The sequence below is a fragment of the Drosophila grimshawi genome, unplaced genomic scaffold (genome assembly GCF_018153295.1).
Source record: "Drosophila grimshawi isolate 15287-2541.00 unplaced genomic scaffold, ASM1815329v1 contig_311, whole genome shotgun sequence".
Lineage (NCBI taxonomy): Eukaryota > Metazoa > Arthropoda > Insecta > Diptera > Drosophilidae > Drosophila > Drosophila grimshawi.
In genome coordinates, this window is record NW_025063098.1 from 26,731,749 (window position 1) to 26,748,884 (window position 17,136).

Below are 17,136 nucleotides of genomic sequence, written 5' to 3' on the forward strand. Positions count from 1 at the left end.
GTAAAACTCACATAAAAAATTAATAAAAATTGATTGCAATTTTTGAATTGGGGCTGCGGCTGCTGACAAATGCATTGAAATCGCCAAACGGCCGAATGACATGCAAAAAGTGGGCACAATGCAACAGTCTCGTAGGGGTGAAGCTGGAGCAGGAGCAAGAGGAGGGGAGGGGCGTGGGAGGGGGTGGGGCATCTAAGTGTGGCTCAGTCGAATAAATAAACAAATAAACATTCGCTGCGCTTGCCGCAATCAAAATAAAGTCAAAAGCATTGAATCAGGAGCACTGTGTGCATTGTGACAGCCATTAACTCCCAAGTGAAAGTTTTGCTATATATGTGCCCTCACTCCACCACTTCCACCTACCCCATTCCCATTCGAATGCAGCTCCAGCTTTATCCACAGCTCTCCAGCCCGTGGCTTTGGTTTTTGGCTTTGGCTTGCGTTGACAGTTGCCCACAAATTGCAAAAATTAGCGCTCACATGCGAAGCGCAGTCGATGGCAGCGATGCCTTCATAATCTTTGCAATCTGGCTCCAACCCCTTTCCTCGTTTCTGCTACTCCTACACATGGAGAAAAAATCAAATCAAATCAAGCCATATCTGGAAACAAGTAAAATACTTTTATTGATATTAAGTCTCGCTTTTGATTTCCGCTGAGGTCATTTTTTTTTTAAGGCAATTTGCTTTTTTGTTACTTTAAATTCTTTTTGTTTATTCAAGTATTTTCTTTACACAAAAAAATGTTAAAGTTCGTTTTATATTTACTTCTATAACTTTTCGTTTTCTGTAATTGCGGCTTAATGAAGCTGAAGTGCTCGACTTTGGTAGCATTAAGCTTCTGTAGACTATCAAGATTGCAATTGTGTGTATTCTGATGAACTTAATATGTTTTTCTCACTGTGCACCCCTACAACTAAGCCTTCCCTCAAGCGCAGCGATTGTTCGTTTCGATCGCTGATGGTGCGCTTGCGCCTGCGCTCTTCTGGGGCGCATTTGTGCAGTTAGAAAATGGCAAATGCCAAATGGGGGCAGGCAACAACTGCGATAACAGACAACAACTTACATGATGATGGGGGCTTACATGCCCCATGCACAATTCAATGGATTAACATACCCACAATACCACACTTAATTTGCCCAGGGCCAAACGTAAAGCAAGGCAAACGAATATTTACCGCTGCCCCAAAGCCATGCCACACGGTGCAACATTAGATAAATCACAGAGTGACAAATATGCTGAGATATTAGATATTTAAGCCATAACTTGAACTGGACTCTTTCTCTTTTTTTCTATCGCAACATTTAATTGTGCACTTTTCTGCAGTCGATTCGATTATAGCTGAAAATATTGATCAAGCAAACCCTTCAGAAATTTCTTTATTCTATATATAAAATTAATTTATCATTAAAATAAATTTGATCATTGTAAAAGATTAACTAAGCCTTTGAAGTGCTTTTTTTTTGTAATATTAATAGAACGGATTATTGTGTTTTAATTTCGTTCATAATTTAATCCGCCGTGATCACTTTCTGTGTCATCTGTGAGTCTTGTAAAATGAACAGCATCTTAAAAATGTTAATCATTTAATCATTAGATAAACTGTTTGACAAAAGTGATGCAGTTGTTAAACTTTAGTTTCATTTGATCGTTTTTCACAATTTTTAATGTTGTATGATTTTATTGCCGTATAAACATTAAAGTTCTCTGCTTTCATACCTTAACTCATCCTTATTGCCTTGACACATCTGACTTATTGAGACAGATAAATACATAAATATTTACCATAAACATATTTATTTCATTTAAATATATAAATTACTGTATTTGTTGCAGTCCCTAAAACTGCATAGAGAAAACATTACCTCAATTTTTGGGGCGGCTGCTGCTGCTGTGGCAGCTTTTGTTTGTTTGGCTTATCAATCAGTGCGGAATCAGCCACAAAAATGTTGCGTAATTTTGCATTGCAGACAAAAAACACACAAAAACAAAAACCAAACAATAAACTTGTACACACCGTTTATTTATGGCCGTGTAGCAGTTTTTGGCCACCGTTTTGGCCCGGCAACTTTTATGTTGTAGTTGCTGTGCTTGTTGTTATTGCTGTTGGGGCAGCTGCGTGTGTGCAATTGAAACTCGTTGGAGATGCTTGCATCGGTTGAATGTGTGTCTTAGTGCCACTAGGAAACTGATTTCAAAGCTGTTCGCGCGTAGAAATGGTCATGTGTTAATTCATTAGCACATATTAAAAAGGGCGATATTCGATAGTATAATATACAATTATGGCAATTTTAACGATTAGCAAATTTGCGTAGCCAATCTGACATTTATATTAAAGAAACAAAGCTCAAATTCAAATTCCTTTTAAAAAATGGCAAACTCCTTGAATGACATAATTACATAATATTTACCTAAAATATTGTTTAATTTAAACATATAAAGTACTCATTTTAAATACAACCCAAGCACTATAAATTTAAGGTTAGAATTTTTGGTTTAAATAATGGAAATATATTTTTCAGTTCTTTTTATTTGATAATTTATGTCGCATTTTAAAAGAATATAGAATTTTTTTTTTTAAGTGAAAGAAAAGTAAGTTAGTAGGTCTGCTAAACGTGGCACTCTCTGTCTGTTCTTCGACCGGTGTAACAAACCAGCAAAAGAAATTCTCTCTTACTCTCTTTTTAAGCTTATGTGTACTTCATACATGGACTATTGATCTGCTTGATAGATGGAGGAAAACATATTTCTACCGGTCACATTTGTATTAAACAATACCTAAATAGGTAGTTTTCGACAATAAGATTCTAGCTCGAACCGTATTTCCTTCCTTTGCCATAGCTAAAAATAAATCCATTAGTTATACCTTTGAATAGTTTACCTTTATTGAGATATATATTACGATTTATTGCGACTGAGCGGCGCCTCACAAAGGGCAACCAGCTCTGGAACTGTTAACTCGTCGCCTTGCATTTTGCATATCAATAAGAATGAAGAGAATTGTTTGCAAAAGATTTTCGATTCGCTTTGATTTGCAGAACATGCCAACACGTCGTCGTCGGTTGGCACCCATATTGGCCATATAGGCGAGCTTATGAGCCCCGTTAGATGAACAGTCTATAGGAGGATGTACATTGTAAATTGTACAAATATCGTTGACATTTTATCGTCTTGTACGTGCCGCACTGTTGTACACCAAAAGGAGTGGAGTCAATTTGATTGGATTCGTATTGGTTTTGGTTTGCATGGCGAATGAATGAAGTGAAATGCGAAACGGTTAACGAGCAATAAATAAGCAACGTGTCTAAATATTTCATGCGGAGCAGGAGGGGCGATGGCCTGTCCGCTGTGGGCGCCATGCGGAGCGAATGCAAGTGCAAAAAAAAAAAAAAAAGCGAAAAAAAATTCCAAAGTTGGCAGTGTTCTGGGTACGTCAAAATGTCACCAATTGTCTGGCAGGCTACATAAAGATTATACGTGGTATCTTGGAATCTGCGTGAATGTATCTTAGTATCTGTGCAGTTGGCGCTAAAGTTGAAAGGCGGGACTGCATTGTCGACAGCTTGGCCAAATGCAAATGCCAAAAAAACATTGTCGTTGTCGCTACAAGTTGGCTAAATTAAGTTACAACAACAACAACAACAACAACAATACTAGAGTGTTACAATGCATGCTGTAAAGTTTTGTTTTTGGCCCGAGCTTATCTCTGGGGAGGTGCTTCCGCATTTGCGGCGCATTCTCATTCTCATTCTCAGCGGCGGTCACCAAAGTTCAACGCACAAATGTTTGAAGTGCTGCCGATGCCCCAAAGGCAACAACCCAGCCTCCTCTTCCTTCAGCTAAAGATAGATGCTACACTCGCCAAAAGATTGTGTCACTGAAATTTATTTGAAATCCCCAAATGGCAGCTCAACTTAGTTTTCAGCAATCGAGCTAGGACTGAGACTATTTTTATTATTACTTTTTATTGTGCATTTCAGAAATGTCTAATCTAGAAATAAATAATATAGCTTTAAGTTATATACTAGCTTATATATATTTCTCTGAGTGCAGCTGCTGGCGGGCGACACATGCATAATGCATGCAACAACAGCAACAACAACAAAAGCAACTTTGGTGCCTAGTTTATGGCCGTTGCATCCATGAGATACACGAACTTTAAGGGCTTCTGTCGCGTCATCGCCTTTTATCACACACTACAACTAATGTGCATAACAAAATATAATACTTGACGTTTGTTTTTACTGTTATATTGTTGCTGTTGTTATTTTTAACAACGTGCTTAAGCCTTTTAGGCCTAATTAAATATTCAACAAAATTGTTTTTTTTTTTTTGCAATCCTATCGATTGTATTTTACGATCCACTCTCCGGGAAAGGTAGTTGTTTGCTGGTGCGTCTAATGTCGTCAATTGTTGGTTGGGCTTAATTACACTCTCTTGAACTGCGTCACTGATTGCAGTCAGCCTCGTGCCACCTGCCACATGATATCTGCCTATATACCTATGGCTTGCATAAAAAGCGAAGAAAAAAGTACGTTAAGAACAGACGCGTTAAAAACTCATTACTGCGATATTTGTGGCACAAGCGTTGTGTCTGAGCCCCATGACTTGCCATTTACATCCCTGAAGTTCATGACGCTTACTTATATATATATATATATATAGATATGTATATATATATATATATATACTTATAAGTTTGTACATATATAAATAAGCATGACACATGCGTTGACAATAGCTTAAAAGGCCTCCTTGAACGCTAAATCATTTGCAGCAATTTCCGACTTTTAAAAGTCTTGTCTTTGATTTTATGACTTGAATAGTTTTTAGTGCTCGTGTAATGTCTATTCTTAAAATGCTTTTCTTATTTGGGTATAGCTTCTCTGCTTAAGTGTGTACTCTAATTTCATAGTAAGCGTATTTCGTTTTTTTGTTAGTTTGAATTTAAAATATGAAAAATTCCCATCTTAGTCACGTAGATTTTAGTGTGTCAAACTGCAGAAGGTCAGAGCATTAAATCTTTTTTATATGAAGCCACAAAATGCACTTTGTATTTAAAAATTATAAAAAACACTATGGCAAACTGCAATAAATTATGATGTTATATGTTTATTAGATGAGACATTTCATTTAAATAATGTATATAGACGATACAAAATGTGCAATAAATATTAATGCCCCAACATTTCAAGTATTTTTCTATGAGCATTTGAATAAACTAATCTGCAAATGGTAATAAAAAGATAGAAACCAAATAGCTGTTCCTTTCACAGTCTCTGGGTTTAACGAGGCTCAGACAGGCAGATAGAAACGAACATTTGTGTCTAGATTTGTACTGAGCACTGGAGAAACTTTCCTCAGTTTATTACTCCAATGCCTTAATGGTTTTTTCTTTTCTTAAATGGGCTCTAAAATAAACAAATTTTGCATTGACCAAAACAAATGAACTACAATCAATTTTTATATTTTTTTTCACAATAGATTTTTTTAAAATATATATCTTTCACTATTTGAGCAATAAATAAATAAATTACGATTTTTATGTATGAAATATTTTCTGGAAATTATATTTTATTTGAATATCCCAGTTTTTCTAATCGTGGCAAACTCTGTTGGTCAACACCAACTTATATCTTGAATCTTATAGTGTGTTGCATGAGCACGTCGTCATTTTTGTTCAATGTCAGTAAAATTTAGCTAATTAAGTTAAATTTAAAGCAAGCGAGTTGAGTGTTGTAGTTTTTTTTTTTTTTTTTTTGGTTGTTGTTAATTACAAAATGATGTATGGCTGACATTGGGAGTGAGTGGCTTGTGAGTAGTTTATGAGTCTTTGGTCATAGTTTCCATTATGCAAGATGCAAATAGCGACTATTACGCATACGCCGCGTGGACACAAAGTTCAGGTTGAAAGTTGGTTTAGCATAACAAACCTTTGTACAATGCAGCAATGCAGCTAAGCCTCGTCGTTGTTGCCTTCTTGTGCCGCTTCTTCAGTTTGTTGTTCTTATTGCGGTTGCGATTTTGTAATAACTCATATAACGGTACGAAGCCGCAAAACTTTTGCTGCAAAGACAGCCGCCGCCTTATTGTTTGTCTTCCGCAAACAGATTTAACACTCGAACATTGTGCAAAATTCTATTAGTTCTCGCTGTTGAGGCGAGCCGTTGTCTGCAACTTTTCCAATATATATTTCAATTCGCTTTCCGCTGCATCTGCGTGTTTGCCAATGGATTTGCTGTGGGCTGCCAAGTAATGCGGAAATACATATATGTCGACTGCATACATATATATATATATATATATATATGTATACGTATACGTATTGGGTGGGCGTGTAAACTGTGCCAGCAACCTGCAAAGGTATTGCAGATATGGCTAGCTAATTCAAAACTTGCTGCACTTGTCGCCTCAGGTCTTAATTCCAATTAATCACTAATTAGCATACATGAGAGTTCCAAATGAGTCTGTCAAATAGAGTGTGGGTGTGGGTGTGGGTGTTGGTCTGGGTGTGTGCGTGACAGTTGAAATTGTGCTAATTGCATAATGCAGAGTTAATGCGCAAATTAGGTGGACATCAAAGCCGGCTTTGTTGGTAGATGCATTTTAGCCCAGTCACAAATTACAAACTATATTTATATCGTAAACTTTTTAATTATTTATCTATTTAGGTATAACTGAGAATAGTTTGTAGATGAGCTAATTAAAGTCGTACGATATTAAATAATATTCTCCTTCTCATCAACTTTTTCGAGTTAGTTAAATTTGTTTAAGTTCGCAAAAAAAATGTATTTAAATAAATTTCAGTTGATTTGGTTTTCATGATATTTTTCCTTACTCTACACAAATCGAAAGCGGATTCAATATGTGCCCTAAGGTGTTTCCTGTGCATTCTAAACGTTGCTCAGGTCAAGAATGCTTAAAAATATTTGCAAACTTTCTCCTGGGGTGGCTTGGTGTGTAGTTTTGGGCGCTGCCTTGAAAGTGCCTTAAATACGTCAGGATTACAAGCAATGTGACAGGCCAAAAGCGTTTGGCATGTTTGGCAGCTGCAGCAGTTTTCAAGCAGCAGCAACAGCAGCTTCATGGATATCAGATTGCTAGAGCTGCGGCCACAGACAACGCTAGATCCGCTGATCCCCAGATCTTGCCCGGCTGGTTGACGTCTAACGTATTAGCAGCTCAGTTAGAGTGGGAGTTGTTTGTGGTTGGTGTTTGGGGCTCGGACTGGGAATCGGATGAGGAGGGCGGGGCGGGGAGGCGTTGAGGCGCATTGTCGGCTCTGAGCGGATTTGCTTAAAGCCGCGATGGTGGCAGTGATGCAGAAAGTTGTGCTGCTTTTCTTTTTATTTATATACATATAAATGTTTTTTTTTTTTATTTATTTACATTTTTTTTTTTTTGTATTTTGCGCGAGAGCGCGCGAGATATTATGCGGCGATATTAATTGACAAATGAGATTTTTCCTTCCTAGTCGACAGCGACAGGGGAACTTTCATTTTGACCACAAGCGTCTTGTTGTCAGCCCGGCTCAAACTCCAACTCCAACTCCAACTCCAGCACCAAGTCAAGCTCGCTCAAACTCAAGCCCACAAATGCAGGCCAAGGCAAAATATGCATATGTACGTAGACGGGCTTAGATGGATGATGACTGGAGCCGTGTCTCCAGCCAAACAGCGGCTGCTGTTTGGGTTAACGCCAACTAACTGTTTCGAGCTATCAAACGTGCCGCGAACTCTTGTCAAGAGTTACTTAATGCCATAAATGCGGTTTGCTGAACGCACAGCGACAGACGCTTTGTATATACGCATATGTATGTGGCTGGGGCAGTCAAGCTAGGTTAAGATACACCCTCTCTCTCGCTCTCTCTTTCTCTCTCTATCTCTCTGTCTCTCTTTCGTCTCAACCCACAACACAGCATGTCTTCTTGACGGGCCGCTGAACTGTTAAATGTCAGGCCATGATAGCAGGCAGCAGATTGATGAACGCTGTCATGGCATAAATACGTACTATTTCCAATGGTGAAATGGAAACCGAAAAAAGAATGGAAAATGCACAAAATTATTGCATATGCATGTGGAGATACTCTGAGTTTTTACTACCAATTTAGCATATTTTGCACTAATTGGACCAGTAACAAAAAAATATACAAATAATCACTGTGATAGTTTGCAATGCATAAAAATATAATAAAAACGTTTATGTTTCTGCTATGGTTATCAGCGATTATATGCATGCTGTGAATTTTTAATTTAAAAAAATCAAGTTTTAACTACGCCTTTTAGCAGTAGTTACAATTTTACAATTTATGACATGAACAGTTGATGACAGCAAGGCCAACCAATAAAGCCTACTACTTCAAAGAAAAAAAATTAATAAAAATTAAGAGATATGGATATATTGCTTGCAAATCAAGTCAAAGATACTTATAAATGAATCGAATATAAATTGCAAAGAAATGGCTGGTCATTATAAAGCGAGCTACTCTTTGAGAGTGTTACAAAATCCAATTAAGGGCCATTATGAAAACGATGACGAATCCAAACTGGTAATAATGTCTAAATAGTGTTAAGTAAGCGTAGATAATTGAGAATGCAAAATCAGAATTAAAGAGAATAAAATATAAAAAATATATATAAAAATAGATATACAACATTGTTTAAAATATCAATATTATATTTTCTCTTCTTTTTTTAAGTAGACAATATGTATTTCTGCTAATGGCGACAAACTCTGCTAAAAAATTGTGGTTCTTTGTTCACTATTCTCAACTCTCAGCCTGCGATGAGATTCTACGTCTTTTAAAGCCAAACGTCAAACCTTTCTATGGGGTTTGTGGGTGTGTCCCGATAGGCAGCCGCCATCGGTTTCAGTTGCTGTGTGTGGCGCTGTCAATCAATGCCAATGCAAAAGCGCTGCAACAACAACAGTCACTCAGTCAGTCAGCCAGTCAGCCAGTTGTTCAGTTTGTCAGCTAGGTTTACGTATATATATATATATCTACATGTATATAGTTTACCTTGGCTTTTTGAAAGTTGCAACGAATGGTTTTTGGCGTGTTGGTGGCCCACGTCAAGAACTTGTACATGTTGCATATTAATAAGTTGTGGCGTTATGTCTGTGGCAAGTTTGACTAATTTCCGTTTTATGTTTTCTCTCTCTTATTTATATATATTTGCAGTACGGACTGCGTCAATTGGATCTCTCTCTGCTGTCACAATTGTGGGCGCTAAACGACTCCATACAGGAGTTTCGCACGATGATCGAGGAGCAGGACGACGAAGAGGATGATGATGGCGATGTTGATGTCGATGTCGAGCTGGATGAGCAGGGCAATCGTAGGCATTCGCCGACACCATCATCCTATGATTCTGTTAGCTCTGAAGGCGGCGTCGAGGATGCGGATCTTGTAATGCAGGCCAAGGCGAAGCGTCTGGGCACCATACCAAAGGTCATAACGACGCAGCCAAAGCATCAGCAGCAGCAGCAGCTAAAATCTGATGTAAAGCCAGTGCCGAGGATGCGCAGTGCACCACCCCCACCACCGCCGGTGGCATTGGTGTGCACCGCTCGGAAGGCGGCGGCTCCGCCACGACCCACATGATGTTACCTAACCGACTTCCTCGCCGGAGTCAGGATGGTCATGTGCAAGGCGATTGTGAGCGAAGTGCCGCCGCCGCCGCCCCCGACGACGCCGACTCCAACGTCGAAGTCGACGACGTCAACATTGGGCAGCATTTGAACAGGAGCTGAAGTTGGAGCTGAAGTTGTAGTTGGAGCTGGAGCTGGAGCTGGACCTGGGAGCTGGAGCAGCACTTGGCGAGTTGAAAGTCAGATCACGAATGGTTTTTAATTGTGGCATGCACCATCCCTAGTTAGTTTACAATAAACGATAAACGATATGCGATAAACGTGGGATACTCTATATCTATCAATTAACTATATATACATATGCATATGTGAGCGATTAGAGCGCTACTTACTTAGCTTGTAAGCCGCAAATAGCCTTTAAGTTTAGCAGTCCTTTGTGTGATCTTCAGTTTGTAAGTTTATTGTAAATTGTTTTTTTTTCTTCTGCTTTCTTCTACTTCTTCTTCTGCGTTGGCCTCCAATTTGGGGACTACGTTTTGGGGTTATTTTATTCAAAGGCATGGTGGGTTCAGCTATATAACATACATTTTACCTACACATAAAACATATATTTCTTCCTGTCCTTATCATATACAAAAAAAATATATTTTATGATTTACGATTAAACTAACTTAATCCACCATTTTTAAACTATAGTCTTTCAGATTGTAACTGTAATTGCTAAATTAAAATCTAAAATGTTGCTGTAGACATAAGTTAGGAATCTGCACTTACTTGTATATACTATTTAGAAGCCTGTCACTAATAAAACAATCTGCACTATAATTCTCACCTTGGCTTGCAACTTCAAATAATATTATATCTAACGAGAAGCGAAAATAAACAATCTAAAAGCGAAATGAAAAATATTGCAAATGCATTTATTCAATTTTGAAAGCCGGAGCGACACTCTATATTTAGACAATACTTATGCTATTCGAGAGCAACTTGAAGCATGGAAAATCAAAGGCAAGCAATTGATTCTCTGAATAGATGCTGTGGAAACTCGGACACATTCGGTTGGCCGACTCCAACTGCATTTCGCTATTCTTGATGCACATAGCCATGGGTGTTGTCTTCGAAATAACGGGTAAGCAGAAAGTACGCGAGGATTGTCTATTCAGCGTAAAAGTGAGAATGGTCTTGTTATTTATTGCCAATTCCACATCCACCGAGGGTCTAATTTCACTTAAATCATACACCGTGCAAACTGTAAAAAAGACACATATTCAGTTGAGTCAGTTTGTTGACGTGGCTATAACATACGCATTTTGGGGGTGTCCTTGATTTTAAATATGGCGTTTAGGCAGCAGGTGCACCTTAGGGCATTCGTGCAGTTGCAAGCCGATTTGTAGGAAATGGGATCTCCAACTGGATTACCAAAGTTATTCTGCGCAAAGCCTGAACTGAACATGAAACTAAACAACACCAATGCCATATATTGCATGCCAAGGCTTACAATAGAGTATGCCATAGTTCAAGTATTTTTTATATATTTTTTTTTATCGGGATAAAGCAACTTAGATGTGAGCCACAGAACTAATAAAAAACTGAGCAAATCGTTGCTTTTAGTGGTGAAAATGGTTGCTCGCTAAACTATTTCGTTACACTTCATACATTTGGGATCGGAGTACCCATAGACAAACACGTAACACATTTCTACCCGTGTCAAACATTCAGTTCGTGGCAAGACTCCAAGCGGAAAACATCTAAAACATATTTTTGGAAAAGCGTAATAAATATGGTATTATATTGAAAGCCAAAGTAAACTGGTACTGGTCTTGCTTGTTTTGGTTATCAAATTAAATGAATAAAAAGGAAATTAAATGAGGAGCACCAATTTTTACAATATATTTTGTGGGTAATTTACAAAAAGGCTAAGCCTGAAAGTAGGCATCAAATAGGTAATTAGTGCTTCATAAATGATCCCTAAAGTAGACAATGATATTTGCTAAACTAAGGGTAATCATAGAATACTTTCTATGCAATGTTTTTGAATCTGAATCATTTTACAATGTTTCGCAAAAAAAAAAATAAATGTCATATTAATTTCTGACAATACTATACAATAAAAACGAAGAAATAATATTGCAAATACATTTATTAAATTTTGAATAGCAGAGCGACTGTCCTTCTTAGGCAATACTTATGCCATCCATGCCCAATTTGAGGCATGGAAAATCAACGGACAGCAGTTCTTTCTCTGCAAAGCTGCTATAGAAAATCGGACAGATATTGAGACCCTTAAGTACCGACACCTTTGCGTCCATCTTGAAGCACACAACCATGGGTGTTATCTGCGATATAATGGGTACGCAGAAAGAGGGCGTGGTCTTCGTATCCAGTGTAAGCTTTAACACTTCATTGCCATCCAGCGTCATACTCATATCCACCGACGCTTGTAATACATTTACTTTAAGTATCATGCAAACTGAAAAAATACACAATTTAAACTAATTAAACTGAAGTTTGTTGACGTGGCTACGACATACGCATCTTGCTGAAGTCCATGGCCTTAACGATAACGCCCTGACAGCATGTGCAGCTCAGACTCATCGAGCATTCGCAACCCGATTTAAGGGATACGAGATCTTCAGCAGTGGCTGTCAGCACAATGCCTGAACTGAAAATACAGATCATCAATACCAGGCAAGTAGTCGGATTTGCCATAGTTAAAGAACTTTTTTATATGTATTTTTTTATCTGGATAACGCAACTGCGGTGTGAGCCACAAAACTAATACAACATTCATCAAGTCACTACTTTTTGTAACCAATGTTGTGCACGTTACAATTAATATACTCATTTAATTTTTGGCAATTAAATTAAAAATAATAGAAAGAACGGTTCATTAAATTTCCATAATCGCGCACAAGTTCAAGGGTAATCATGCGAATTTTTTGCGGGGGCAATTTAGCAAGACCTAAGCCTAAAAGTAGGCAGCAATAATGTACAGAGTGCTACGTAAGTGGAATACTTTCGGTGCCATTTTAGTAAATATTAAAATTTGCTGTCTACATTTATTAATGACTAAGGCCTGTTTACACATGCTGCCAGTGTTGCCATATATTTTAGTATTTTATCGTGGAGCAAGAGAGTGGCAAAATAATAGAATGTAATATTAAGTAATGATTATTTGTATATATATATATATATATATATATATATATATATAAATATATGTGTATAATACAGATCATATTTAGCCATTATTTCAATAGCAAAATTGCAGATTATGTTGCATAGGTTTTGCATTTTCCATTAGTTGTGATTGATTGCAGAAAGTGGTACTTCTTGATGAGATAAAATTTAATTTCGATGGTCCAAACGGCTTAAATTGTTACTGGCACGATTTGAAGGAGTCTGCGAGATTTTTTCATATTCGAAGCTATAGTGGTGCTTCACTCATGATCTGATATATAATTTTAGTTCGTATGAACATGAGGTTATATAAGCAGGTTGGACGAAGTTTTGGTGAGCTTTACGGAGCATCAACCAGAACCAAATGCATTATTCCAGTATAATAATGCTCCAATACACGTGTCGTGGGCCTGCTGTGGGTGGTTTCGGGATAGGGATTTTTAATTTTTAGAGCGGCAAGATTACCCGACCTGAATCCCATAGAGAACATGTGGGGACATCTGTTCCGTCGAGTTTAAGTGGGTTATCGACAATTTGAGACAGTTGAGTAGCTACGAAGGCTTTAGTTAACGAATGGTCTTTTAGTTATGAACTGGAGGATGAACAATGTATTAATTTGTTATTTTCATGTAATTTCTATTATATTAATTTCATTAGCACTGTCTTTAATCAAATTTAGCACCTTAACCTCATTTTAATAAAAAATATATTTAAAAATTTTATTTTAATGTTACAAATGTAATTCCTTTTTTATTTGACGTGTATTTAAAACTTTTTTGGAACAAAACAAAATTTTAAAAATTTTATTTTAAATGTTATAAGGAAAAATCAAAAGACTTTGCTCAAATTTGGCGGAGTTTATATTCATATAAAAATTTCGAGATTTCCAATCAGAGTACCTTATCGGTTATGGTTGGTAATTGGTTTTCTTTAACTATGTTAACTTAAATACAAGTTACTAGATACATTTTTATCGCCCCCCTTCGTTGAGAGTATTGATAAAATATTTCTGATCAGTCGCAATAAATTAATATACAAATCACTTCAGCGTAATGCACAAACTGCTCAATAGCAAAATCTCATCCCTTGTTCAATGACAGTCTTAAATAAAAAATAAAATATGATTGAAACCAGCAAATGCATATTGGTTAATTATTCCTTTTTATTTTATGATTAACAATCTTTTCTTTGATTTTAAAATAAATATAAAAGAAAATAAATATCCTATGGACAATATATTTCAAATTTTGTCACTTTATTATTCAATATTTTGTTGGAGTATTCCCATAAAGCAAGAACATTATTATTTATCACACCACCAACGCAAAATCGTGTTGTCAGGGGCTGTCAGTCCATTTATCATTAATTAATATGCACTCACATTGAAACAAAACAAAACAAAGCTAGGCACCGTTATGTTTAGTTTACTTTCTTTGTGGCTTTTAGCATTGGAGCTGTGTTTGGTTGGAGACCGGTTTCCACTCAGTATTTGCTACAATGGATTAAAAAAAAAACATAAAATATTACGTATACGACGCATCATATGGTGGATTGCGATTTTTCGACACCTGGCTAAAGTATTCTTTGCAGATCTCTGCTGTTGGATCGCGACACAAGTTCATCTCAGTCTTGTTTGGGAACTTCAATTCGCATCAACATGACAGCTGCGAAATTGGTAAGTAACTGAGAGCCCAAAGGACACACTCAATGAAGGGGTGGAGATTTCTGTCGACTCTGTGACAACGATTCAAATGGCATTCAAATTGTTTGCATTGATAATCAATGAGTGTAATTAAAATGTTAAATGCCGCAGCTGTTGCTCGAACTGGACATTCGAATAGCTATATAATTACTCCATCAAATGCAATTGAAAATTAATTTGTATCTCACTCGTGTATCTTATAGATATTTGTTACTGCCCTGCTGGCATGCTTGGCAGCCAGCTGCTCGGCTGGCTTCCTAGACTACATTTTCCCCACCATCATGTCGGAATATTACTCTCAGGTGCCCACCAAGGAGGGTTATCGTTTCAAGTAAGTAATTTTAATCTATACAAATCTAACAAGCACGTGACAAACATTTTCTTATTAGCTTGGAGGAGCCCAATGGCAGCAAACGTGAGGAAATGGGTATTATTATGAATCCGGGACAGCCCGACGAGCATCTGGTTGTGATGGGTTCTTACTCCACCTACGATGATAAGACCGACACAGAATCCATTACCATGTACACAGCCGACAAGGATGGTTATAAGTCGCGCTACATGATCAAGAACCGCAAACTTAGCGCCGCTGTTCTGAAGTCTGGAACTGGTTAAAAATTAAACAAATTAATATTTTTATTAAAAAAAAAAAACAAATTGGACGTGATAATAAGAGAATAAAATACAAAATTATTATTGCTGAAATTATAGTGAGATTTGAAACTGGTTAGAATCCTTGTTCTTTGGTCAAGATCAAGTTTAGATGTTTCATTATCGAGTGATAATCTGGATAGACACGTTTGGGAACTATTGCGTAATACATAATACAAATCAAAATAATAATATTTCTTGCAGTTTACACACAAAATGTTGAAGCTACTCACAATTTTTAGCTGCAGAATCGATTTGACCATGAATGCTTGCTTTACGGACTTAGAGACATATTTGGAAGGCACTTAAATAATTTGCATAATTTATATTGGCATTTATAACATCTGGACGGTATTTATAAATTTTTATTCACGCTTCTTAGACAGATTATTTGTGCATATGAATTGAATTCAAGTTAATGCACTTTTAAATGCTTATTAACTCTTTTAATTAAGATGCTTGAACAATATCAATTAGTTCTACAAAAATGATTATGGGAAGCTAAGCATGGCAAACACAAAACAAATATGAATTCTTTATTCGAGCTCTCTAATCTAATTAATTAACTAAAGATTGTTGACGTGGCTACGAGATAAGCATCTTGCTGAAGTCCATCACCTTAACGACAACGCCCTGACAGCATGTGCAGCTTAGACTCATCGAGCATTCGCAACCCGATTTAAGGGATACAAGATCTTCAGCAGTGGCTGTCAGCACAATGCCTGAACTGAAAATACAGATCATCAATACCAGGCAAGTAATCGGATTTGCCATAGTTAAAGAACTTTTTTATATGTATTTTTTTATCTGGATAACGCAACTGCGGTGTGAGCCACAAAACTAATACAAAATTCATCAAGTCACTACTTTTTGTAACCAATGTTGCACGTTACAATTAATATACTCATTTAATTTTTGGCAATTAAATTAAAAGAAATAGAAAGAATGGTTCATTGAATTTCCATAATCGCGCACAATTTCAAGGGTAATCATGCGAATTTTTTGCGGGGGCAATTTAGCAAGACCTAAGCCTAAAAGTAGGCAGCAATAATGTACAGAGTGCTACGTAAGTGGAATACTTTCGGTGCCATTTTAGTAAATATTAAAATTTGCTGTCTACATTTATTAATGATTAAGGCCTGTTTACACGTGCTGCCAGTGCTACCATATATCTTAGTATTTTATCGCGGAGCAAGAGATTTCGTATTTATTTTCTAGTGGCAACATAATAGATAATAATATTAAAGAATGATTATATAATATATAATCGTTATATATATGTATATAATGTATAAATATATGTGTATAATACAGATCATATTTAGCTATTATTTCAACAGCAAAATTACAGATTATGTTGCATAGGTTTTGCATTTTCCATTAGTTGTGATTCCTTTACGAAATATAATTACTATATATAAAACATCAAACATATCATAAAAATATACAAAATTATATGTATATATGCATATATAAAAAATTAATACAGATTTTATTAATTTCTTTATTTGATTCCATTTTAACTTGCAAAATCTGTATTTACTGTTGCACACACAGACATCTCTGGTAAAGGGCTACCAGCTTGCCATTCAAATTTATTTCGACGCGATGTTGCCAAATTTCGCAATTTAGGTGCGGGCTTTTAGTCTATTTAACATTCAAATTAAATTCAGGAATTTTAATCTTTTAAATTTATCGTTCAAGAAGAAGTGATTTTTTGGCAAGTGAATATGTGCTTTACATTTATATAAATTTACCCAACCGCAAAGCCACGACACATTTATGATCGCATATATTCATTCAACTTATTAATGATAATGTGACATTTTTAACGTTTAGTTTCACTTTTCAAAAATACGTATGCGATAAAAAGAATGTCATTGTTACCTGTCATTATGAGTCATAAGCTATTCTCAGTTCTAAGCCTAATAAATACTTTGCAATTATAATGATTTACAATGTTAGGGGAACTCTTGAATGTTTTGTGATTATTTATCGAAGATTTCCCCATAAC

General features: G+C 36.5%; 4 protein-coding genes and 1 long non-coding RNA gene across 6 annotated transcripts in view; 2 read left to right on the forward strand and 3 right to left on the reverse strand.

The window, feature by feature from the left end:
* Window positions 1-10,495, forward strand: part of LOC6568554 (type-2 histone deacetylase 1) — a 50,362-nt gene extending 39,867 nt beyond the window's left edge. For both annotated transcript variants that reach the window (XM_032740815.1, XM_032740816.1), the window contains exon 4: window positions 9,180-10,495. In XM_032740815.1, the coding sequence (XP_032596706.1) occupies window positions 9,180-9,602 (423 nt within the window). In that variant the 3' untranslated portion in view covers window positions 9,603-10,495. The remainder of the gene's footprint in view (window positions 1-9,179) is intronic.
* LOC116805873 lies at window positions 2,657-6,067 on the reverse strand. Its single transcript, XR_004365435.2, has 3 exons — window positions 5,932-6,067; window positions 2,901-3,183; window positions 2,657-2,839 (listed from the first exon to the last, which is right to left on the reverse strand). It is a non-coding gene; the product is annotated as an uncharacterized LOC116805873 (long non-coding RNA).
* On the reverse strand, window positions 10,489-11,110 carry LOC6568553. The gene is made up of 2 exons (XM_032740818.2): window positions 10,895-11,110; window positions 10,489-10,838 (listed from the first exon to the last, which is right to left on the reverse strand). The coding sequence occupies exons 1-2, from the start codon at window positions 11,100-11,102 to the stop codon at window positions 10,546-10,548; spliced, it is 501 nt and encodes a 166-aa protein (XP_032596709.1). The 5' UTR covers window positions 11,103-11,110; the 3' UTR covers window positions 10,489-10,545.
* Window positions 11,111-11,763: 653 nt separating this feature from the next.
* LOC6568552 lies at window positions 11,764-12,298 on the reverse strand. Its single transcript, XM_001994333.2, has 2 exons — window positions 12,121-12,298; window positions 11,764-12,059 (listed from the first exon to the last, which is right to left on the reverse strand). Exons 1-2 carry the CDS (start codon window positions 12,296-12,298, stop codon window positions 11,764-11,766), a joined length of 474 nt encoding a protein of 157 aa, XP_001994369.2.
* A 2,097-nt stretch (window positions 12,299-14,395) lies between these two features.
* LOC116805841 (endocuticle structural glycoprotein SgAbd-9-like) lies at window positions 14,396-15,112 on the forward strand. The gene is made up of 3 exons (XM_032740629.1): window positions 14,396-14,444; window positions 14,675-14,802; window positions 14,861-15,112. The coding sequence occupies exons 1-3, from the start codon at window positions 14,427-14,429 to the stop codon at window positions 15,084-15,086; spliced, it is 372 nt and encodes a 123-aa protein (XP_032596520.1). The 5' UTR covers window positions 14,396-14,426; the 3' UTR covers window positions 15,087-15,112.
* Window positions 15,113-17,136: the final 2,024 nt, after the last annotated feature.